This window comes from Ylistrum balloti, unplaced genomic scaffold (assembly GCF_031769215.1).
Source record: "Ylistrum balloti isolate Yb309-2 unplaced genomic scaffold, AGI_CSIRO_Ybal_v1 Utg370520, whole genome shotgun sequence".
Lineage (NCBI taxonomy): Eukaryota > Metazoa > Mollusca > Bivalvia > Pectinida > Pectinidae > Ylistrum > Ylistrum balloti.
The window spans coordinates 777,386-804,005 of NW_026782333.1; the positions used below are offsets into that span (position 1 = coordinate 777,386).

The following is a 26,620-nucleotide window of genomic DNA, read 5'->3' on the forward strand; positions in this document are numbered from 1 at the left end:
CTGGCTGTGAAATATTAGTTTTCCAGTCACCATTAAAATGATAAAAGGAAATATTTACGTCATTTACCTTACGAAGGAAGTTTTTAAAAGGTGAGAATGACGTAATCTGTCGTATATTAAGGTTTAGGTTTTTTATACCGAAGTCGAATAGTAGACGGGAATAGAACCATCAGTAAGTCGAAGTCTGATATTGAGTAGACAGTATTAATGAGCATTTCGGAGGTTATACTGGGAATTTTGTGAAACTAAATGTGATAATAAAGGTGAAAGATAATTTGGTGTGAGATCGGTATGACTTTTGTAAAAGAGCTCCACTTTTCTCCTTTTCCGTCTGTTTACCAGTGATTTATGCCTACATTCTGAATGTAATGATTCCCTACTGGTATAGCAGGGTACTACAGTACAACACGAATAGACTTTAGCTGAAGTTTATCTAAATTGTCTGTTTCAGCGAGAGTACATCCGTACTAAACCTCACAGTAATATTCCAATAACGGTAGAATATATTATCTTTAACAGCTGTCTAGTGTTTGTCTATTCAGCACTACAATGTCCTTCAGTTGTCGTAAATCACTTACCTGTTCAGACACATGTTTAAAAATAGTTTCAATATGCCTACTCCGTTTACAGTTTCCATTTAATGTTCCTCCTAGGTGCTTATGGTTTTCTACAAATGCAACATCAACATGATTGAAACGAAATCCCTAATACATGGACAATCTCAAAATTGGAAAGATGTAACGCCTCGGTCATAGTAGGATTATATTTAACTAAACACTTACTTGTCCAATGTCTAATTTATCTACATCATTATTAATCGTTGAATAAAATTTAACTAACCACTTACTTCTCCAATGTCCAATTTTATCTACATAATTATTTATCGCTGGATTAAATTTAACTAACCACTTACTTCTCCAATGTCCAATTTTATCTACATAATTATTTATCGCTGGATTAAATTTAACTAACCACTTACTTCTCCAATGTCCAATTTTATCTACATAATTATTTATCGCTGGATTAAATTTAACTAACCACTTACTTCTCCAATGTCCAATTTTATCTACATAATTATTTATCGCTGGATTAAATTTAACTAACCACTTACTTCTCCAATGTCCAATTTTATCTACATAATTATTTATCGCTGGATTAAATTTAACTAACCACTTACTTGTCCAGGATTCAATCTTATCTAGATCATTATTTAGTATCAATGATTTCAGGAGATATACTGAGTGAAGTAAGGGACACTCATTTGCAATCAATTAACATAAACGTTCAAAATTATCAACAATACCATTTATGCATAGTAAGAGAGGGCCTGATACAGGTACTCGTGTTTCTGTACAATGCGTCCGAATTTCCAAAAGCCCTACTGACCCCTGAATGACCTTTTGTAGCAATATAAATACATTGTATAACAAGAATATTTTTTGCTCTGACATACATTTTAGTTTTCACAGTTACATCTGGAGTGATATTATGTGACTGTTGAATTTATCATCTTGTCCAAATTTACAGCAGTTCTCCCAGGTTGTTGGCATTTGACGTAAGTAGCACAAACATTAATGACATTGCCTTTTTTAGGGTGATCACTAAGCGAACAACAATTTTGAAAAAACGCCAACGATACAAACGCTCGCCTCCAATTGTTTATCACTAATTCTCAAACTAGCACTAGGGGATGGCCTATCCCACAGAAAGTTTCACAAATTGGAACCTGTATCCCGATATATTGATATGTTAACAGGAAATAAGGTCTTTCAACAGTGACTTCTTCTTAAAAACCATGTGAACTTAGAGGTCGCGACTCTGTACGTACATGTACAAAAGTAAATATGGTCGAATAGTCCCGCAATAAATACACCTGGTAGAACTGTCGTTAACATTACGTCACATGTCCATACCGAAAATCGTTCTCGGTTGCCTGACTGATGACTATTGTGACAGAAAAGCATCCTTATAGCTTAAGCATTCCTGACGAAAACGTATTTTAGAGTGAATAAAAAAAGAAAGAAAAAAATAACAAAAAAACATCAATACTTAAAAATAATTTATTGAATTGTAATTGTTAGATGCACTGTATATTCAAATTAACGGCCATGCAAGTTTTGGTGGTCATTGGTTCGCAGACACCTGAAAAAGAACGTGAAAACATGTAACCAAAATTACAAACAAATGAAACAATACGTCAACAGGTGTTTTGAATGTTATTTTTATCTTTATTATTTTCCTTAAAAAATTCTGAAAGGATTTCTCACGTTCTTTTCGAAGAATATGTTTTTCTTGACTTCTTTCCGCCATCGAAATATTGTAATAAATAATATTCACCGGAAAAAATATCTATCTATCTATTTATCTATTGTTGTTCTTAAGATATTGTGCTTGTGCGATGCGACTTTCGGTATGTGTGATGCCGTGACTTTACTTAAATTTGACCTACAATCATCGCGAGTGTAAATAGGATCTATATATATATATGTGGAAACCTGCGAATATAGACAGAGCCCAGTTATTATTTCTCCGATGTATGTCAAAGGTCAAGATAAAGGTCAGAGTGCCCTACATTTGATACATCTAGGTTTTTGGCGAACTGCAAATATAGCGTACATGGTCACACTACTTAAGTTATGGTGACTAATATGGGAGTGGTGACTTTTCTGGAATAAAAGCGTGCGTGAGTTGCATTTTACCTATGGAAAGTCAGCAATGGAACTGTTGTTGACAAACAGCTCGTACCCGGCAAAAACGAGAATATACTTGAAACGAGAATATACTTGAGAAATGTATCAGAAAACTTGTTATTGACAGGTGAAGCTTACCTGGGGAAACGCTGCTACTAAGCAGTGAATTATCTTACCTGACTTAGAGACTGTTGTAAAACAGTCAATTATCTTACCTGACTTAGAGACTGTTGTAAAGCAGTCAATTATCTTACCTGACTGAGAGACTGTTGTAAAACAGTGAATTATCTTACCTGACTTAGAGACTGTTGTAAAACAGTCAATTATCTTACCTGACTTAGAGATTGTTGTAAAACAGTCAATTATCTTACCTGACTTAAAGACTGTTGTAAAACAGTCAATTATCTTACCTGACTTAGAGATTGTTGTAAAACAGTCAATTATCTTACCTGACTTAGAGATTGTTGTAAAACAGTCAATTATCTTACCTGACTTAGAGACTGTTGTAAAACAGTCAATTATCTTACCTGACTTAGAGACTGTTGTAAAGCAATGAATTATCTAACCTGACTTAGAGACTGTTGTAAAACAGTCAATTATCTTACCTGCTGGGTGAGAGACATTTACAAGCAGTGAATAAGTTTACCTGGGTGAGAGACTGGTTTGTTTGCTGGTGTTCCACCTTGAACCCATTTACAGTCAGGGTCTCCGAGTTCAAAACCGTTAGTTTTACCATCAATGTCGGAATCAGCCATACACAAGTCACGGGTCCAGGTCATCTTTGCCGTCAGGAAAGCCTTTAAAACACCACCACAACTTCAATCAAATCATAATTCCCGGCAGGACAATACATATTATTTCTCCGGATCTTCCCAAAGCCACGTCTGAGCATTTTTAAATGTAATGTAGAGACGAAATGATTGAAAAATAATTATTATTAATAATCGTTTTAAACTCGTATTAGGTAAGGAAACATCAAAGAAGATAATTCAAGCACAAATTCGATGACACTAGCGCACAATATGAGCAAAAGACCAATGAAATGAGAATAGATGATCACGTGTACAGGAAGGTTAAGCGACGACCATTGTCGTGCAAACCCTGATAAATCCAAATCATCTTATACTTTCTGACGGCTACAGTGTTTGTCTTAAGAAAAAGGACAAATTCACTTCATTAACTATTTAGATATAGGAACAGCAATGGGGATTAAGATAGTGCCAACGTACGCTACAATGACACTTGGCTATTTAGAAATAATACTATGCAATAAAAATAAAGAACTTTAAAGCGAAGATTATGTAATATTTAAAGCAGAAAACTGTAAACGATTTTTAACTGACCGTGTTATTGTTTGGAGATAAGCAAGTGAACGTTTACTAGAATATAATAATTTATTTAATCTACACCCTTGATCCGGATATAAAATTGATGATGGAAGTCAACGATAATCAAATCCAATTTTAGACATACTAATGAAAAAGCAAAACGATGAAGTTTCGACCGATATCTAACACAAACCAATGAACACTCATCCATATTTACAGTTTGAAACTTGCTTTTCGGGACACACGAAATGTGTAATCCCGTACTTCTTGGCAGAAAGAATTGTTACCACTATGAGAAACAGGTCAGAGAGGAACGTCTCGATGCACTCAAGACGTTTTTTACAACATTAATCCCATGTAATAATAGAAGATGGGATAAAAAGAACAGAAGAAATAAACAGGACAAAAGAAAATAAAAAAAATAAGAATTCACTAATTATTCCATTAGTATCAACACTCAATCCAAGACAAAAAAAACTCAATTCAAACAGTTTAAATGAGATACTGAAACACGATTAACAGGTAAAATTGTGTTTGTCGAGGCCAAATTTATCGATAGCAAAAGACAACCAAAAGGTTTGACACGGATCTTGTGCAAATCAAAGTATCCAGAACAACAGGAATTCTAAGTGGTAAAGTGTAAAAATCTTCGGTGTGGTACATCCGAATATATGATGGAAGGGAAATACTATAATTTTGGAACAAAGGGTTGCAAAGAATTTTACATTGAGGAAACTAGTAACAATTATTATCGTCAGGTTAAGTTAAGCGAACATTTAGAAACATGTGTGGAAAACCTTTCAAATCTTTTGATTTTATAAAGTTTTGTCAGACAGTCAAACTACAAGGGAAGAGAAAGAAAAATACCTCATGAAAGCTATTCATCCTAAACCAGATATTCTGACCTAAAATTATCTGAGCGTAAACTTTATCATCTCCCGTGCCACTACTGAACTGTTAATCTTGACGTCACATTTCGTTTCTATGTAAAACACCTTAAGAAGAAACGAAAGCGCTTGTGTTTTACAACTTGCCGTGTTTTCCAGTCTTTATAATATATACATACATATCACCCATTTCAACATTGAATTAATTTAAGATAGCTTCATGTATGGTTGATTTCTTTAAATACTGACACGTGACACATTTTGAACGACTATGAGAATCTCCTGTCGTTGTCTGTTGATAAATGCTGATATAGTTGTACTCTGCTGTTTACATTTTGACATGGCTCCATAATTATTGTTATTAAAACAGTCATTTGCTCGTTTTCTTCAACGTTTCAAAATGCGTGAAAAATGGCAAGCAGCAAAAATCTAGTGTATCAAAAAATAATCCTTTTCTAAATTCTAAGATTCTTCCATCTTGTGCATTCATCTCACATGCAAAAACTGAGGATTCGTGGATGACAAAATATAATGCTACCTCACAAATTGTCAATAATTATTTTGAATACTCACGGCCCCAAACACATTGGCAATACCTCCTCCTGTACGGTTGTTGTGTCCAACACCGACCCAAGGTATGCTGCTATTAGCACAGGGATTGGGTACTATGTGACCATTAGGAATCAGATCCATGAAACCCGGGTGAGCATTGACTAGGCTCCCAATGGAGCAAATCACCAACACGTATATACTTTGGTAAATCATGTTTGCCGACTAGATAAAACTGATGATTCGCTGTTGTCTTATACGTGTGGATAATGTTATCAGTGAGAGTTGAACAATACGAACGCGCCGTGGGAAAGAACACATTTTGGTATACGTGGACCAGTTGGAATTGGTAGGTACAACTTTGTCTGTAGACTCAATAATTGAGTGCAGAGATACTGATATATGGAAAGGTACGGGAATGACTAGAAACGAAAAGATAAATGCGTTAGCTACAAAATAGCCATCGTAGAAAGATAAACAGCAGAGGATGGAAATAACGAGTAGTTGTCATGGGATCTCATTGGAAAACGTGAAAATTTATTACATGAATTCACCAGTTGGCTCTTGCAGAATCGGGGTTGTCAGAAGTTTGAAGAGTCGAAGAGATAAGCTGCGTCATTTTGTTCTTTCTTTTCCATCTCTTGGTGTCCTTGACACCCGTTCTCTTAATTATGATCATAACTGTTTTGGTGACATTGCAAGTCTTAAAAACGCCTGACATCTGCTGTCAAATTGTTTAACGTCTGGTGTTATGGGTTGTTGGAACGAGACGTTTAGGGCTAGGAGGAGGTGAAAGTCATACGTGTCAGTGACCTTGATAAAAACAGACTTAGTTTTCCTATTCATATGCCATATCCAAATAATAGCTCATAATGTTTTCGTTGTTGGTGTTTTGCAACTATTATGATTGCCGCTAGGTGGCTCTTTAACTGGGAAGAAGGGGTTGTTTTCCTCCAGTTTTTCGTCTGTTAGTGTGTAGTTGCTTGATACATTTTGACTCTGCAGTGATCTATTTAATTCTAGGCATTTCTGTATCATTTGTCAACTGCTGTATCCTTGAACATTGATACAGAAGAAAACAAGGTGTCAGGGTAGGGTGTGGTGGGGGTCAATAACGTCGTTCTTGTTGTTTGGGATAGCACTATCAACCTGCAATAATCGTGGTGCCTTGAAGACACAATTATGGTTAATCCTGGGTCATAACTTTTTTTAATTGCAGTTTACAATTTCATATAGATGATGATATACTTGGCTGATACGACCCAATTGGCTTTCTCGGGTAATTTATCATAATAAGTTCTTCTTTAGAATGGAAAGCATTTGATGTTGATCTTCTGATTCCGATAATGAAAAATTTCCATATTGGAGTACAAGTCGTTTCGGAAACAAGTCGTTTCGGTAGTCCCGGAGACGTTCGTGATTTGAAAGAGAATTTTCGGGGCTTGAGCACCATGTTTCCAACCAGTTTATTAAAACGCTATTTAAGTTGATATCAAAAGCTACGATTTCATAAACCTTCGGGCTAGTCTATTATCTACATATAAAATGGGAAAAGAATAAAAAAGAATAAATAGTTGAAATGAATAATTGAATAGATAAGTGACATCAATTCATATTTACTCGTGATTTGAAAAAAAATGTATATCATTTTTTTTATTTATTTGTTTGATACACATTCATGACAAAATGTCCAATTTCACAAAAAAATCCTAGCTGTAGCTAGTTCTAATGAAGGGGCTCTTCGGCAACAATTTGTATATCGTTGACATGGCTACTTCGGCATAGATTACGTTACGGTAATCGGAACACATAGGTTGTTTACCTGCCGTCAATGTCCCAATATTTAGCGGGAATTCTGCTCTGCATTTTGGCGTATTTCGGCTATAAATGCCAATAGATTATTCACAAGACTGGTTTAATCAATGCTTTCTACCGCTAGGCCTACAAAGTAAAGAGTGCAAAAGTAAGATATGGAGTTAGTGTTAATTTTTCATTTTATATTTAGAGTCGCCGTCCGATTTATAAAAGAATAGAGAGTTAGAATATATAGTTAGGAACCCCTGATTTTATGTCGATTGTCAGAGTATTAATTCATCATTCCTCCTGTATTACGTACACAGTGATGTCTCGTCGGAATGCTTGAACTGTGGACAGCCAGATTTCTACACTCTTTGACAACGACTCAATAAACACATTAAACAAAATTGTCAAATCTCAGCAGTCTATCTGAAAACTCTCCAAGCTTCTGACTACCCTCTACAACCTCACCCATCAGGACGCAAAACAACAAAACTAAGAACAACAAACGAAAAAATACATCAACATATCGTACGAATATTTTTCAGTTACAGAATATAAAGTTTACAGAAATGGGGCTATAAATAGAAACGGACAAAGTCATGTAGGGGTACTTATAGCAATAACAATTTAGATCTATACCGCAACAACTTACAACCAGACAATGAGGTAAATTGAACAAATATTTTAATGGCAAATATACATAACCTCATAATAGGGACGTATCACAGACCACCGTCAGACAAAGGAAATTCACTACTACAACTGGGAATCTCTAGGAACAGATTAGGTCAACAATATGATAACATTCATCAGTGGAGATCTCAACCTTCCTTACATTGATTGTCAATTGAGTAATTGCAGCATTTACATTTACTAGATATTCTAGAAGACAACTCATTTACACAATTCACAGATAAGTCCATTAAAGACAACCACATACTTGAACTCACATTCAAAGACCATCAATCGTAAACAAAAAAGACACGAAACCACCTATGGGCAAAGGAGACCATAATATTGAATACACTTAAAGATGTATTACACTCAGGCGATCCAGAAAAGAACTGAGAAACGCATTATCATACAACAAAGTCAATTGGGAGGAGATAAGACACTATCTTACTGAACTTTGCAGCACCTTGGACAACCTTACAAAGAAAATTGCATACTCACTTCACAAAACAGTCTACAAACCACAGAAACACCTGATTTACAAACACAGGCTCCCATTGACAACAAGTTCACGTCTTCGTCACATCCACAAATCCAAAGGCCTTCACCCCAAAGTGTCGTTCATATCACCCACTTACAAATAACAGAAACAAGCATGCAATGCACACCGTTCTTATAAAAATAACAGTCAAAGATCTGTCCATAATTGCAACGATTCGGATACATCAACACAACCAGAAAAAAACAGCCCTGGGTACAAAGGTGTCCATCTCGTAGCCGGCACTACCACAACAGCAAACATTCTGAATAAACAAATTCAAACATTATGCACAACATAATAGGATCACAACATACCAGATAAAGGTCCATCACCACATCCCACCATGCCAGAGATACATATTACATGTAAATTAATTACAAAACTTCTTGAAAACACCAACCCACAAAAAGAGTTCCAGACCAAATACACGGACAACTACTCAAAGAACTCAAAGATATATAGCTGCACCCTTTCTGACAACGAATCACTCACCACAGACAAATTACCTCATGTCTGGAAACATGCAAACTTTAACACCATATACAAACAGGTGACAGACAAAACTCCGCAAATTATAGACCTGTATCACTCAACACAATATCATGCATACACACGGAACATGCCATCACAAGTGCCACAATGACGCATCAAAATACTCTATAGCACGGCTTCCGAGCATCCAGATTATCCGAAACACAACTAGAAACATTCACATGGCACAACACAAAATAACAACAATAGACAGACAGATATTGTCATCATGAACTTTGCCAAAGCATTTGAGTTACAAACATAAAAAAAAACGAAATTATGTTTTCTCCGCATGACCCCTATGCTCTTCAGTATATAATCAATGTAAATATTAAAAATAAATAATCATTTTAGTGACAGAAAATTTTGGTCAACACGAGAGAGTACGTGTGTTTCGCTTTTATTGTCTTAAACATTTCAAACCACTTAAAATATATTTGTTAAACCTGGTGAAATATAGTTTAATTTCATATCTCTGAGTTTGTCTTCGCTTGCCATGTTTCAATTAGCACAAAATTGCAAGACCCCTGTGGACCGACTAATCTGGGATAGGATTCAAACCGCTCCTTCACACATATTAGACCTATATTAGTTCTTTGTCACAAGCTATATATGTGTGCATGCTATGTTGATTAGCAGTTATTTTTATAGGTCTGGAGTGTTTCAATTAACACAAAATCATAAGACTCGTGTGGATTGACGACCTTGGGATAGGATTGTCGGACAGTTTACAGTTGTAAAGATTTTGTTAAACTGACGACTCAAAAGGTGAAGTTGACAGAGGAGGAAATGCAAAAAATTCCCAACATTTTACAAGAGACACAAAATCGTTCTTAAAACGTTCATCAATAACTAAACAAACCTGCAAAGAAACAGAACAATAAATAGAGAGACAAAACTGAGAAGGGCTGTTAAAGACGGCTTATGCTCCCAGAATGGGACAGAATTTAAGTATGAAAAATAAGTAAAGGCAATCAGAGAGTTATGATTCTTGTACGCTGTCTTCCTTCTTGTTGAGATTTATCTACCTATGAAGTTATATGTTGATAAATCTTATAGTCTTAGCGTAACGCTCCAGACAACATTTAAGTATGAAAATTAACAAAGGGCAATAACTCATTAATTATGCAAAAGAGAGTGACGGTTCTGGTGCACTGCACTTCTCCTTGTTTAGATATATCTAGCTATAATATTTAATGTTGATACCTCCTTTAGGTTTTATGTTATACTCCGGACAAAATTAGGACGGACGGACGGCGAGACGGCGAGACAAAGCGGTCTATATGCTCTCCCTTCTGGAAGCATAAAAATAATATCAGAATTACGGTCAGTAACACTACCACCTCCAAAGTAGGAGAGCACAATTCCACTCGAAAAAAACAGCATTAAGTCTGGTAAGTTCCGGCAACAGGTAGACAGTAGACCGACTCCTACAAACATGTACCTACGCTTCCGCAGTACGACGTGACACTCTACAGTTTCCAACATTAAGTAAGGAACAGGTGACGACTATAACAGTCTCGCCACCTACTCATTAACCCAACCAGAAATCAGGTCAGTCACAAGTCAGATAAAACCGGAAGTGAAATATCTATTTCCGATTCCGCACCAATTGAGGTCCATTGTCCCTCTTCAGCAGCCACCCTACTCAGCAGTCATCAAAAATATTAAGTGACAGATTGCTTGGGTTTGTGCCTGCTAAATATGAACGTGCAAACAGGTACTATATCCATGGAGTGTTTGTTATATGCTTTAAGACATTGTAATAGACCTAGAATTGATGGGCCGAAACTAGTCATCTGGTGGTAAATATACACACTGGTTTCTGTATATATATGCCTGCTGCTTCGCGACCTATTGAGGGTTTACAAGAACACATTGATATTCTTGAATTTCTGTATAATATATGCCATGAGAAAAGGAAGTATTCATAATAGGCTAGTTAGATGTTAAAATACGACGTGACCGGTACGAATTTAAAGATAACAATCGCTCAAGATTAAGATTTTTTAGATTTAACGTTAACACTTAATGTTCATTCTGCATGTTTAGGTCGTGTGTTTACGTTTTACACGGAAACGGACAATTGCACTGTAATTGATCACATGCTAATTGAGAATTCAAATTCTGTAAATATGTTGACTACTGTAAAGTTTTGGATGCAAACTTGTCAGAACAGTGTCCTATAGTTTGTTCCACTCCTCTATTTATGGCTAGTAAATCACTCTGTAACAAATATAACAAATGTGAGTGGATAAGAGTCTTGAACGATTTTTCAAAAAATAATTATAAATGTTATGTAAAACGCTAACTGGATTGTATCACGTCACCAGACGAGAATCCTTACATCCAGGACATAGATTGTTATTATAACGATGTGTGTCGTGCATTACTCGAGGCAGAAAATAAATATATACCCAAAATTAAGTATGAACATTATTTAAAACATTATTTGGACACAAGTCTGACGACGTTGCATAATGGAATGTTATTAAAGAGAAGACCATGGATACGGTCCGGGAAGCGTAGACAATACTGTGGGGCTCAATCCGCCAAAATGCATTTTACTAAACGTGGTTGGGACGCTATGATAGTTGATAACATTGTGAACAGTCCAACTCAAGCAGATGATACATGTTTAGTAAGCACAAGTGTTACGGGTTTACAAAACAAAACAAAAACAAGAAAACCAAAACAAAAAAATGTGAATCCTACTGCCGAAATTTGAGATTCATCTATTCTGCTTCAGAAAGTAAAGTTGCAGTATTTTCATGTCAAATAACCATTAACATGTGATACAACGTCCGTCTCTGAAATAATATATCGTCAGTTTTTTGAGAAGTTATTCACTGATGTATCTTTTGAACAATAAACGGAATTATATAGAAAGAACGAAATTAGCTTGTAACAAATGAAAAAGTGATACTATGGCACGCTTGCACCCCGGTGGTATATCAATGTGTTTTAAACCCATAAACAGTTTCACAGATTATAAATTAAAGTCTACCCTTCTACACTGTACAGGTGCGAACTGTAGATAGTTTCGAATACTGAATTAGTAATGCTAGAGAGAACCATCGTTGTATTATTAAGTCTATCAAGGGTCTAGATAGGAGAACAAGAACTGATATGTACACATCTTTTCTTGAATGGACGTCTTAAGATGCTTATATAGATATTTAAAAACTGTTTGCTTTTTTCAGGTAGGATATGTAATATGGAAAAAAATAACCTGAATATTTTTTTTTTATTTTAAAACGTTTCTTGTTTTAAAGTAATTGAATATACTCAAAGAGGCTATTCTTAAAAAAGGTATAATTGATTTATTTTATCAAACTATTCCTAGATGATGGTAATTTCCTTAATAAAGTGTAATGGAAGTCATTAGTTTATAAATCTGTAACTGATTACGAAACGAAGGCTTGGAAACAAAAAATGACTAATGGCGCAGACGTCACACGATTGTTGTTATTAAACGATTGTTGTTATTACACGATTGTCTTTAAACCTTTACAATCATATTGACTAAGCTACTTTATCACTTTATCAATGTCTATTGGTTTTATGGTGTATAGTTGGGTTGTATGCTTGTCTGTTGAAATTTTGTAATGCATGTATGGTTGTGTGTAATTATGTGAGTTTCTGGAGATTTCATATGTCTAGAATTGACTCATACCGAAACTGAGGACAGAAAATTGAAGTGTAAATATCTCACATCGCCATGAAATTTAATGTATTTTGGGAATACACTGTATATGAGAATAGTGACTCATTGCATATATCGAGTGTGGGACGTTGTACGTCTCGTTGTACATATCGGGTGTCGGATGTTGTATGTCTTATTGTATATATCGGGTGTGGGATGTTGTATGTCTCATTGTATATATCGGGTGTGTGATGTTGTATGTCTCATTGTACATATCGGGTGTGGGATGTTGTATGTCTCATTGTATATATCGGGTGTGCGATGTTGTATGTCTCATTGTATATATCGGGTGTGGGATGTTGTATGTCTCATTGTATATATCGGGTGTGGGATGTTGTATGTCTCATTGTATATATCGGGTGTGGGATGTTGTATGTCTCATTGTATATATCGGGTGTGTGATGTTGTATGTCTCATTGTATATATCGGGTGTGTGATGTTGTATGTCTCATTGTATATATCGGGTGTGCGATGTTGTATGTCTCGTTGTATATATCGGGTGTTTGATGTATGTCTCACTGAAGATATCGGATGTTGGATGTTGTATCTCCATGTTTGTATAGTATTTTGATTGCACTATCTAACATTTCTATATGCTACAACCTAGGTTACAAGAATCGAATCGGACTGCAAACCAGTCCATGACCGTTGTATTCCGAGGTTCCTTTTATGCTTAATCTGTACTGAATGCATGACCTTAAATGTGGAGTTTGTGATTTTTTCTTCCTCTTTAGTCATTTGTTTAACAAATACTTGAAAGGGCATGTTAACTCGTGTGCGATGTTTTATTTCAATGTACAGTTTCAGCAGCGAGCACTCTGCTAGGAAACCCCCGGGAGACACTACTGCATTTGTTGTATGTGAAGACTATTTTTCAAATGTGAATGCGGGGGATGAGGCACAGAGGATGACATCACATACCTCACGCAAAAATGAATGAGAGAATCAATAGTAATCCTCCAAGGAACAGTCTGTCTGGATACCCTGGATATCCTACCTGTTGTGAATGGTGTTTTTGATAATTCTGGAGTTGTCTCCCTTCGGCCTTTCTGTTTAATCGTATATATTTATCTAAATCATCGATTTTTCTTGGGAATGCGATGAGCAGTTTCATTTTCATGTGATGTTGAAACCTGGTTGATGAATGTTTATTGGAGTTTCATTCTTTTGAATTCGGAAATTAAATCTTTTCTTTCCTGGTCGAATTTAGAAATATGGAAAAGATATGATTTATTGCATTTGTCTCCTCTGAATTAGAGTACGTACATGTGAAGTCTGTTGAAGCATCTTTAACCATTATAATGATATTACTTTTTGATATAGTTGTTCCCAATCTTACTCTTGTGATCACAACATATTCCAACTTATTTCGTCCTAATGCTTTTGGTTTTGTATTTGGTTAATCTATAATTTTCCGTTGACTGTTTGATCTGTCTATTTTTTCCAAGTTTTTAACCATTTATTATTGATCTGTTGATTGATAATATAGTATATTTCTGCTCTGGATAATTTCACCATGCAATCTATCGTGTGATAAAACTCAAGACAACATACACTTGAATGAGGAACCCTCAAGCAGAGGCGAACAGCGAGTTTCGTTTCAATACTAAACGCCACCTAGTTGTCCAGTGTTGTAATATACAGACCTATCGGTGTTACACAACGTGTTAGTATACGGTTCCTATTTCTATTCGCTCGAGGACGTTTCATAAGCAAGCATTTGAATGAAAATCAGATCTGTTGTGGTTACCAAAAACTATCGGCCCATCAACAGATTGTCTGTGTGCGGCAAACGTTTAAAACAACCGTATAAATATACAGTGATATTAAGCGTCTGATTGACGTTGGCTCCTGGTTGCGAAGTAGGTTGTGTAAGTCGGCACGTACGAGCGCTGTACGTTTCATAACTTCAACAACCGGTACCAGCATTAATCACCAGGATGGGGAAAGGAGGTAAAGCATCCGAAAATGGAACCTTACTTCCGGCTCCGAAATATGTATCCATGGATGACGTGCGGGAGCATAATCAAAAGGGAGACAGCTGGTTGATGATTGAAGGAAAAGTTTATGATATTAGCCGATGGGGAAGTAAGCATCCAGGAGGAGCAAAAATCCTGAACCACTATGCAGGGGAGGATGCTACGGTAACGTATTCTTCCGTGTTGTATCATCGTAATGTGTATATATAAACCTGATCCACAACAAGGCCAAACAGTATGCCTACAGCATTGATTATTTAAACAATCCCGTTTGGGATTCCTCCCTGGGACTCATTTATATCGCACGTTTTACAATGTCTTTTAGACGAGGCATATTGTCGAACGTGCAGTATAAAGAAGTCCTAAGGAGCAATCCCAAAACGGATTCATTCAAGCATACAATGATAACGCATATCTCTCTTTTTATTAGCTTTTTGGCGTTTTGTAAACCGAGATAAGTAATTGTCACAATAGATGGATAGAACCGGTGTCGCGGTGACCTCTTATGTTAAACAAGTAGATGCACATGTCTACCTACTCGCAGCCCTACTGTAGAGAAAGCAAGATATTTTTCGAAATCTTAAATACAGATTATTGTCATTGACTACTAAGCTACAAGATGCTGGGAGGCTTTGTTGCAGCTAAAGAGCCTATTTATTGAGGTATCTTAGGTGAAAGTTAGGGAACTAGTGTTGTTGGATGTACAATCTACATGTCATTAGATGGTCGAGATCTCCCTCAATATAATTAGCATGTATAGGAAAGACATAACCCAGGTAGTTTAACTTACACCTTAGTGGAGAATGGGAAGTCACCACTATTCTGATGTTTTATCATTTGATTTTTTTATATCAGTTGAACTGACATCAATGATGCCAGACAATATTGAAGCGTTGATAAATCGTCAAGACAATTCTGAGGTTACCAAGGAACAGACTGTTTACCATTGCTCCTTCCTAAAACATTTAGTTAGTGTTTCAAAATCTGTAAATACAGATGTACAGTGATTTGTGTGTCAGATGATGGAAAGTTGGGGCACATGTGTGTGACTTGTTCTGGATTTGGGTTCACGATCCTGGATTCCCCCACCCCCCTGACACATATCACATCAATTAAATAAGATTGTTGTCAATTTCTTGATATTTTGAGTCCTTAGACTTACTATTACATTCATAGTTATGATAAAAGCTAATTGTGGTTTTGATTAACCCAGGTAGGTTTCATTGATAACCTTATTTAATACTATATGTTTCATAGTTTTATAGTATTGAGTAATTGATTAGTTTGAGGTAAAACATTTTCATAATTTTTCTTTCAGGATGCCTGGAAGTCCTTTCACAATGACAAAGACTTTGTTAAGAAATTTATGAAAGCATTGTATGTTGGAGATGTGAAGGATAAGGAAGAGGTAATTATTATCGAACTTGTTGGAATAATTTTGTTATTTATTTTCCATTAAAAACACAACTTTATGTACACAAAGCTAGGTTAAATGCATGCACCTAATACATCCTGTAATATTGCTTAAAGTAACTTTTACAGAAATGTTTGCTTATCATCAAAAATGTATTTCAGTCTTTGTTTCTTACTTTTATTCAATAATAACATTTCCATTGCAGTTTTTCATGATATTTTATCCTAAAATTGTAGTCTGAACTCCAAGCTGACTTTCGTGCATTGAGAAAACATGTTGAAGATAGTGATTTACTGAAGACGAAACCATGGTTCTTCTGCCTGCATTTAGGACACATAATCCTTCTGGAGATCTTGGCTTACTGCCTCATGTCATATATGGGGTCCACACTGACTTCTTTTGTACTTGGAGCAATGATCCTGGCTGTTGCACAGGTAAAGTTTCTTGTAGAAGGTGTTTGATAGCAAAATGTAAACTGGAGCAATATTTATATACCAAGTATATATAAATTGATGAAGATGTTAGATGAAGATAATATACAATACTGGTTTTTTCCCCGCAGGACATCGGGTAAAATATGGGTCCCACTCCCAATGAGAAAATTCCTATTTCCCCCAATCTAAGACTTAAAATTCCCAAATTAATGGTTGTTTATCAAATTTATCATAACATTAGGATGATGCTGTCCATTATATATATTGTTGTGTGTCAGCTATAGGTTTGAATGATTATTTATTTACTTCAACAAAAAGTAGCTAAAGTACACAGGAGAGACAATAAAACTAAAAATCATGATTGAATTCTATGACTTTTTATTTTGTGACTTTCCCAATTTGAGAAATTTTGTTGTGAAATTCATAGTTGCAGCCCACTTTTCCAAAGTAGTGAAAAAACCCTGCCTTTAGGTGTATATACTGTAGCATAACATGGAAACAATTAAAACAGAATTTGAGGTGAAATTGTCAACATTTTCCATTCAGTATTTTTTTTAATCTACTTTCAGGCTCAGGCTGGCTGGTCCCAACATGATTATGGTCACATGTCTGTATTCCCGAGTCACAAAATCAACCACATCTTCCATCACTTTGTAATTGGTCACTTGAAGGTAAGTCATTCCAATGACCACCGGTCAAAATCATTGCTCATACCACTGAACATAAAATGTAACTATGTCATGTGTGTGAGCTAACATTTCTTTGTGTACAGTGCTATATTATGTACCAGATATTGTACTGGATGTTAAAGACAATCTTTACAAAAACAATTTCAGACTGATATAATGAAAGTTTTACTGAACATATATACCTGTGATATCAAATTTGTTCTAAATGCTGAAAATTACTTTCTGCCGTGACTTTTACATGGTTGAATGATGCATATTTTTTATCCTGGATATCTAGAGATCAAGGAAGATGCATATTTAGTAAAACTATTTTATCTCACTGGTAACTTAATATTTAACATTGTTATACATTGTATGTTGACAGTAAACAACAAAACACATTGGAATTGACAAACTTTAGCAAGTGTGCCTTTTATTTATTTGTTTATGTCCACTGTTACGGTCAGTTGACCTTTCAATGGATGAGTAGTTTGACTTATACTTACAAAGTCTTTATGGGAACTGGTGGTATTGAGTCTCAACTAGCTGTGATGTTTGTTTTTCAGTTCATTGGCAACATTTTTCCTGAAATTATTTCACCAGAAGTCACTCTATCAAAATGTTATTCCATATTTGGTTATTTGTAATATGATTTGACCTTTTGACCCTGAATTTCATTACAGGCTGCTTCCTCCCATTGGTGGAATTTCCGACACTTCCAGCACCATGCTAAACCTAACGTGTTGAGGAAGGACCCCGATGTTGATGTAGCGTATCTCTTCTTGCTGGGAGACTACGTCCCAAAGTCATGGGCACAGAAGAAGAAAGGATTCATGCCATACCAATTACAGCACAGCTACTGGTTTTTAAGTAAGAAAAGATTTAAAAGTCCTCTTTCTACAATAACTCGTGTCATGTTCCTTGGTTTACATATACTTTAAACATAGTGTTTTACTATTAGTTAATGGTAATCCCCTTGGTTTGAAATTCTGATATCTGTCTCTGGATAAAGATATGAAGAAAGTTTGGTGGTGTTTGAGAATTGCTGATTCCATAAAAAAACAACATTTCTAAGCTGCCTGAGAAAAATCAATTTCAATTTTCAAAAATTCAATATAGAAAGGGATTTTTTTTTAATAATGATTGCTTGCTTTGGACACTGACTGCATTAGCACTGCATGTTGATTAAGAAATGGTCTTGGAAGGACAAAACAGCTGAATTATATAATTTAATTCATTATTTGGCTCTACTGTATCTAACTCTGAATTTGCATGGAAAAATGAGATGTTTATAATAATCAATAACACAATTTGTCAGAATATCTATGTTGTTTAATTTTTGAAAATGATAGTCTTTCCTGTAGTAAGTGAAATCAGACACAATGCATGTATATGTACTTAAAGGGATATTCTGCACAAGTTCGGATTTCATAAGATGCTTTTGAAGAAAATTGTACAAAATTGTCTACAAGGTACTAATGTACTTATGGAAATTGTACACCTTAGTTTACCATTGAAATAAACATATTTAATTTGCAGAAATTCATTATAGATCTAGGTAGATTGATTATCAAATATTCATGCAGCTCTGATTGCATTGTAATAGGTATGCATTGTTATTAGCAGAACAGAATAAAATAATTGTGTAAATTATAAAATCAACAGAAAATAAGCCAAATGGAGTAATGAAATTGTAATCTCAGCAGAAAGTTTAGTGAACAGAACACACACCTGTGTATTTACTGAACACTCTGTATCTCTGATCCAGTGATCTGTCAGTTCCAGATTTCCTTACCTGTATGTTGACAGTTGAATTTGTATTGGATGGCAGTATTCCTACCAATCTCACCTATCCAAATTGACCACAGGAGAGATATTTCGATGCTAACGATAGTTATACAAGTCATAAGAATGATTTCTTAAAAGGCAATGCCAAAAATTTGGCAGCTTGGGTTGAATATCACTGCAAAAGTTGACAAATTCACAAATATTAAGTCTTTTAGACAGGGTGGGTCAGGAATTGGAAACACAAATATTTTTTCTTTGTCTGCTTATTCAACGCTTTGATGATGTTCATAATGAAATCAAATTTTGTTGTAAATGCCTTCAGTAAAAATTGTACATAATGTTATCAAACAAGTTTTTATGTCATCCAACAGTACAGTTTTTTCTGCTTTTGAAACTTTTTATGGAGTCAAAGCAAAAAAAATCAAGACAAACTATCCTGCAGAAAAAAAAACTTGAATATTGAACTCTGTAAATTTCAAATATAATTTTGGCTAATAAGCAGAAAACTGTGTATATTTGACTGAGTTCATATACCGCTATATAATCGCTAGTAACTCTGTCTTGTTTCAATGCAGAGTAATCTGCCTTAGTAAGCAATTATTGGTAGTTACCTTATTAGTTTGTAAGAGGAAATTCCGTCCATTTTAACAAAATAATGATGTCAGTCTCACAAACAAATGGCATAACAATTGATACTGGCTCACAAGGGCAGATAACTATGGATTCAGAAAAGCGTACATAGAACACAGTATAAAGAGAGTGTATATATTTTCTCTTTAGTTGGACCCCCACTGCTTCTTCCCATCTACTTCCACATTGAGAACCTAATGTTTGTCTTCAAGAGGAGAGATTGGATGGTAAGTGTTTTGACCAGTATGCCAACTGTTTACTCTATCTTTCTTTTCATCTTAAGACACAAATACTGATGTTGTTGTGTTAGTGGTAGTTGAATACATTTTTCCCCTGACATAAGTAAAATATGCGCCTTCTGACATCTGCCCCATTTTGCTCTGTCTACATACCCTTACGAAACCTTCCCTACTTCAGCATACCAACACCAACTCCTCCCACACTCCCCCTCCCCCCACACTCCCCCTCCCCCCACCTCTTCCTATGATTTAGTTCTTTATACACTTGCTAACCTTTCTTTCTGTAAGCACTTTTAGAAGCATTGTTGTGTTGAATATCTGGACCTCAGAAATATTGTGTAGAACAAAATGACAGATAAAACATTATCATTTCTGATAAAGAAATTAATGCTTAGAAAATATTGTATTTAGTGAAAAAAATGATATTCTTTTCCCCATATTAAAATTCCATGGTATATTTGGGTCCATGAATCTGTAATTTTGCCCTGACCTAGATTCCAAAGTTTTGATCTCCTCAGAGTTTTTCTACTCTATGTTCCAAATGTTATTAGTTCGTTTGTTTCAAATTTACCCCTCCCTCCACCCACTGCCTAGCATCCATTTCTCACCTTATATTTGAAAAGGTTTTGAAATATAACAAACATAGAATATTAATGAATTTCATTGTGTAACATGGATAAATATATATATGTTAATCAGCATGACAGTGTTGTAGATACATGAAGGTTTTTACTTACATACAAAGTTGTGTGATTAGACTTGTATTAAATTTTATTTCTGTTACAGGATCTTGGAGTGACAATTACATTCTTCTTTCGCTGGTTTTATATTTTTGGTCCAATCTTCGGTGGATGGGGTGTATTTGGCCTGTATATGTTTGTGAGGTAATTTTTTTTCCTTTTTTTAAAAATTATTTTGTGTTTGTAAAATAAGTGAATGTGAAAATTGATTGGTGCTATTATGCCACAAAACTGATGGACTTCTTGTTAGGATCATACACATGAACTGTATATAAATTAATGCATAACAAGTAATGATGAAAAAATGTTAACAGATTTTCTGCGTCTATATCATGTCAAATTTCTTACTATGTTTATCAATACATTAGATGAATTTTGTTCAAGTGTAAAAAAAATGATATCAGCATCAATCAGGACTCTCCAAATCCTGTCTAAATTTCACTAAGTGATTTCTCAGGCTAAAACTTGATAAAGCTATGATCTCAGACTTTTTGTAACTTACTGTCATTTATGATACTGAAAAAGATTGCACTGCAGAAATGATTAAAGAACAGCAAGAAGGTTGAAGCACTTAACTGATATCTCTTTATGATTTGTGGTTGTGCAGGTTCTTGGAAAGTCACTGGTTTACCTGGGTGACTCAGATGAGTCATATTCCAATGAAGATCGCCCATGATGATAAAATGGACTGGTTCTCTCTTCAACTAGCCACCACATGTAATGTGGAACCAGGTTATTTCAATGACTGGTTTACTGGGCACCTTAACTACCAAATAGAGCACCAGTAAGTTGTTTCTCTCTTAATCTCTTTCTTTCCATCATCTGACAACTTTAACATAAGTCAGAACTGGTGATTTGATACAGATACTGTTTGTCAAAACTACACAGCTTTAAAAAATATACAGGTATTCAAATGATTTTGCTTTATATTCATCAGGTGAGTAGACTTATTTAGATGTTTCTTCTTGTACGTTTTTGTCTATCTTATGATTTACTTTTTATTTATACCCACCAGGCAAAAAGAAGAGTAACTTTATAAGTTTGTTTAGTTCATTTTCAAGTGTATTAGGAAATGAGAGTTTGAGGAGTTAAACATAAGGGTGAGACAGAAATATATCAGGAAATGGGAATTGTAAAGGTAAACATAAGGGTGAGACAGAAATATATCAGGAAATGGGAATTGTAAAGGTAAACATAAGGGTAAGACAGAAATATATCAGGAAATGGGAATTGTAAAGGTAAACATAAGGGTGAGACAGAAATATATCAGGAAATGGGAATTGTAGAGGTAAACATAAGGGTAAGACAGAAATATATCAGGAAATGGGAATTGTAAAGGTAAACATAAGGGTGAGACAGAAATATATCAGGAAATGGGAATTGTAGAGGTAAACATAAGGGTGAGACAGAAATATATCAGGAAATGGGAATTGGAGAGGTAAACATAAGGGTGAGACAGAAATATATCAGGAAATGGGAATTGGAGAGGTAAACATAAGGATAAGACAGAAATATATCAGGAAATGGGAATTGGAGAGGTAAACATAAGGGTGAGACAGAAATATATCAGGAAATGGGAATTGGAGAGGTAAACATATGGATAAGACAGAAATATATCAGGAAATGGGAATTGGAGAGGTAAACATAAGGGTGAGACAGAAATATATCAGGAAATGGGAATTGGAGAGGTAAACATAAGGATAAGACAGAAATATATCAGGAAATGGGAATTGGAGAGGTAAACATAAGGATAAGACAGAAATATATCAGGAAATGGGAATTGAAGGAGATAAACATAAAGGTAAGACAGCCAGTTGTGAAAATATTTTCAGAAAACATCGTTATCTTGTTATTTGGAATGTCCCCAAAGTTGCTGTTGCTGATGTTTTGTATGTACATTGTAAGATCTGTAAACAAATGTCTATAAAACAAATATCAAAGTTGGAATAAATTTTTTCAGTCTGTTTCCCACCATGCCAAGACACAATCTACACAAGATAGTGCCACACGTTCGAGCAATCTGCAAAAAACACAACATACCATACCGGTGTAAATCTTTGTATGGGGCATTTGCTGACATCGTACAGTAAGTATACTATACCTGCATGGTATTTTGAAAAGTAAATGTTTGTAGAAAGATATGATTTTATCAAGATATTCTCCAGGTGTAAAGAAATTCTCTAGTGATTTAAAAATTCAACGTTTCTGACTTTAATGATCCAAATACATTTAGTCTAGTGTTGTTTTGCATTATTTCATACAATGATTTTGTTCGAGAGCAAGAATATGTTTGTTCAATTTTGAACTTTTCATTTATGATGAAACATGACAGTGTTAGACAAATTCTAATGTCAATTCATGCGTTTTAATACATTTGATGTTATCTTTTTCAGCTCTTTAAAGAGATCTGGTGATATTTGGTATGAAGCCCGGTTTGAAGGTTAGATAATACTAACTCTAGGTACTGTGATTCAAAGTCCCTCTCTGTCTTGGCTTGTACTATCAGTTTTGTTTGTGATATTGCATAATTCAGACTTTTTACTGAAGACAATGTTTCTACTGTTTACAGTGAGCAATGAAGTGTTGACTTAATGAATTATGAATGTTTGGTCAGACTTATAAAGTCTTCCAATGATGGAACATGGCTTATAATCTTTTACATTTGAATTTTGAAAAAGGTTAGCCAATCTGAACAGAATTAACCCATTGCATTAAAAAGCTGAAACTGTGATGTTTATATACTTTTTTTCTATGAAATAAGAGGTAATTTAGGACCTTTCAATATTTTTCTATTTCCATGCAAAATGTTCCTTTTTTGAAAAATTGAGAGAGATAAGCAAGAATAACATGCTGAATCTACCTAGATTATCAGAATACCTGCACAATCTGTACACCTGTGTATTGTGTAATGTGTAATAAAAAGTTTTATCTAAGCATCTGATTTGACCAATTCGGAAAATTATAATAAACCAGTGCGAGTATTCTTTGTTTCTTCTTTAAGTTAAAAATACAATTTTTAACTCATAATATATATTTGTGTATTGATATATTAAGATGTATTGTATTTTAATTACCTTTAAAAAAAGTCTGTTTTCAATCTATAATCACAATTTGACAAAAGTATGTCTTGAGTGCTTTATATTCAATCTTATATTTCTAACTTGTTTTATATATCTGAGATAAAATTACATATGATACACGTCTTGATACAGAGTTGTTGTAAGCAAATATCATGATTTTGTGAATGCGAAAGTATCTGTCCAAATGTCCAAGCTGCATTTTTGTAAAATTTTACCTATCTATTTTTTTGGCATCATATTTCTTTTGTCGGTGATTATTTCTAGTCTTGTGATCTTGTATACTACTATATATAATCTTAATATATTTTCCCATTATATGTTACGATGTGAAATTTACAGTATTAATTGCAATAATAAGCCGATAAGTACCGGGTATGTTGTTTTAAGTATTTTTATGTCCCTTTAAGTGCATTGTACTTAGAAAAATAAAAACATGATATTAAAATTCTGAATCAAATTAAGGGTATATGCTACCTTACTAGTGATAAATGTGATTTGTACCTGAGTAATCTCCCTTGATTTGTTTCAATTACAAACGAAGCATTATTTTATACTGTAAGTGATCAATATATGTACACTTGGTTACCATTCAAATGTTTCACATCAAATAAACAATTAAGAGTTAAGTAGTTAATCACAATAAGCTTGAGATAAGATAATTTCTATTAATTAAAAACGACTATATTGCACGAAGTTTGTGACTGATCAGCACCAATGTAACATTTTATACTGGTAGTTATTTAAAGTATTGGTGTTGGTTCTACTGCAAGATCAAATAGATAATTGAATCCACATCAATTATTAAATGTAACTTGGTAAAAAGGTTTTCCTGGAATTTTCTTGGTTAGGAAATTTTTGCCGAAATAAGGAAGCATATAACCTTTGATCATTTATTGCAGAAAGTAAAAGCAAAGTTACTTGCCTATGCGCTCAACAAGAATGTTTGTGTTATATATTTATGTAATTGATGATGTGTAATTGAATTTGTGAATGTTAAGTAATAATTATTGAGTAAACTTTACTGGTATACTATATACCAGGGCTGTTTTCATTTATCGGTTATTCATTTATGAATTAAGGGCAGACCTACTTATCTTGTTTTGCTTTCAGGTGAACTTTGACTAAGCCTTTCTAGGCCTGTATCAGATTTGTCCTAGTTTATGCCTGAAATGTTTCGGCCCTAGATGTTCGGGTCATACTGAATACTCCTTGTTTGTTTTAAATCATATGTCATTAAGATCCATGTTTTGTCATTGTTTAGTTAAACATAACATCTAATCCCATGTCAGTATGGTGTACATATAATGAACTATCAGGACAACACTGTGCCTTGTTTATTTTTTCTACTGATTTCATGTAGCAAAATGTTTTGATCCAATTGTCTATATCATCTTTTCATTATTAAGATGTTTGAAATTGTTTGGTTATAAATATGATATGAAGGTGTGATTCTAACACAAGGACCATAATTAATACAGGATCTTACATGAATTTCCATTTGATATGTTAATTTATAAGATCAGTTGAAGGTTTTCTCCTTTTGGCAAGCTGGAGTGAAGAAAATCATAATGGGTTCCTTGATCACATAACAAATGGAAAGAAGTTGAAGATCTTTTTTATGTCATGACTGAGTCTTTAATAAAACATTTCTGCTCTTTATTGATGGTCTCCATTGTTATGTCACAGTGTCACCTGTGAATGTTTGACATTGTATTGTTATTTAAAGTGACGTCATAAAGCTATCTTACAAAAATGTAAAGCACAAAAGTATGATATAGGTATATTCACTGAATAACAAGGCTATCATGTGATAAAAATATCTAACATCAGGTTTTTATTTCATAAATTTGTGATACCGGTTTATAAATCTCAGTTGGAAATGTAGTCAGAATTTCTTCCAAATAAACTTCCTCTCAGGCTTATTAGAAATCAGAAATGTGATTTTTTTAAATGTATGTTTTTTTACAACATGATGAACTAATGCTATGATTTCATGAATTTTATTTATGATGCTTAAGTTTAAATTAAAACAGTCTTTCGCTGTTTCTCTAAGTGTCATTAAATGTGTGCCTTTGTTTTAAAGACATGGAATTTATATACTTTATTTTTATAATAAGTAGACTAGTATTTAAAAAAATAAGTTTAATGCTGGAACTCATTATTTTATAAACATCATTTTTATTAAATGCATTACATATATACCTGATATACTGAAATTTCTAACAAAAATATGTATAATCCTGTAGTGTAGAGGAGCCTTTTCATAAGTCAACAACAGGTGGTTATGTACACTATCTAGCCTTTTTCTACACACATTTTCTATGTAGTCAATATTTGTGGGCTGATTTTTATCTCCCCATTGAACAGGGTCAGAGTAATCAAGGTTTTGCACTACTGAACTTTGATCTGCAGATAATGAAAAAGACACTTTTTAAGTTTTTAGTAACTTTATTTTACATAATGTAATGACATCATCATTGAAGATGTGTTTAAACATGTTTTTTTTTTACATTTCTTTGAAATATTTTTTTTTCACAGTGTGAAGTGTGAAAATTAAGATTTTTCTTCAAGGTACATAGTCAATATACATTGTAATACATTTTTGATATGAGATGTAGTAAATGACAATAGAATGATTGAAATATATTGACAAATGATTTCTAGCAGAACTGATTAAAATAACTCATTTTCATTTCAAAATATCAACTTAACATGTAAGTGTGTAACTATCTACAGAAAGATATGAAAACAATCTATTTAAATCAAGTTTATTTCAAAACGAAAAAAAAAAAAATCAAAGTTTAAGTCCTTTTTCTAAGTCTGTTTCTGTTGAATATCAAAAGCACGCTGTAATTATGAAATTTAAAAAGATATCATAATATTGAAAGTACAGGCTCCGAAAATTGGAAGCATAATTGATGTGAATGCCATTTGAGATTTGAAG

The 26,620-nt window shown here is 34.2% G+C and overlaps 2 protein-coding genes across 2 annotated transcripts; one reads left to right on the forward strand and one right to left on the reverse strand.

Annotated features, from left to right (window-relative positions):
* Positions 1 to 2,077: 2,077 nt before the first annotated feature.
* LOC132555862 (temptin-like) lies at positions 2,078 to 5,670 on the reverse strand. Its single transcript, XM_060220221.1, has 3 exons — positions 5,479 to 5,670; positions 3,337 to 3,487; positions 2,078 to 2,142 (listed from the first exon to the last, which is right to left on the reverse strand). Exons 1-3 carry the CDS (start codon positions 5,668 to 5,670, stop codon positions 2,078 to 2,080), a joined length of 408 nt encoding a protein of 135 aa, XP_060076204.1.
* Positions 5,671 to 14,578: 8,908 nt separating this feature from the next.
* Positions 14,579 to 23,569, forward strand: LOC132555838 (acyl-CoA 6-desaturase-like). The gene is made up of 10 exons (XM_060220198.1): positions 14,579 to 14,848; positions 16,002 to 16,091; positions 16,334 to 16,531; positions 17,101 to 17,202; positions 17,883 to 18,069; positions 19,768 to 19,844; positions 20,643 to 20,740; positions 21,204 to 21,380; positions 22,557 to 22,682; positions 22,990 to 23,569. The coding sequence occupies exons 1-10, from the start codon at positions 14,645 to 14,647 to the stop codon at positions 23,039 to 23,041; spliced, it is 1,311 nt and encodes a 436-aa protein (XP_060076181.1). The 5' UTR covers positions 14,579 to 14,644; the 3' UTR covers positions 23,042 to 23,569.
* Positions 23,570 to 26,620: the final 3,051 nt, after the last annotated feature.

Bases quoted from the DNA above. Each gene is read 5' to 3' on its own strand.
- LOC132555838 (XM_060220198.1), top strand. From the start codon at position 14,645: ATGGGGAAAGGAGGTAAAGCATCCGAAAATGGAACCTTACTTCCGGCT. The intron at 14,849-16,001 runs GTAACGTATTCT...TTTTTCTTTCAG, and splicing joins ATGCAGGGGAGGATGCTACG to GATGCCTGGAAGTCCTTTCA. The intron at 18,070-19,767 runs GTAAGAAAAGAT...TTTTCTCTTTAG, and splicing joins GCACAGCTACTGGTTTTTAA to TTGGACCCCCACTGCTTCTT.
- LOC132555862 (XM_060220221.1), bottom strand. From the start codon at position 5,670: ATGATTTACCAAAGTATATACGTGTTGGTGATTTGCTCCATTGGGAGC. The intron at 3,488-5,478 runs GTGAGTATTCAA...GGTGTTTTAAAG, and splicing joins TTGCCAATGTGTTTGGGGCC to GCTTTCCTGACGGCAAAGAT. The intron at 2,143-3,336 runs GTAAACTTATTC...GTTCTTTTTCAG, and splicing joins CAAACCAGTCTCTCACCCAG to GTGTCTGCGAACCAATGACC.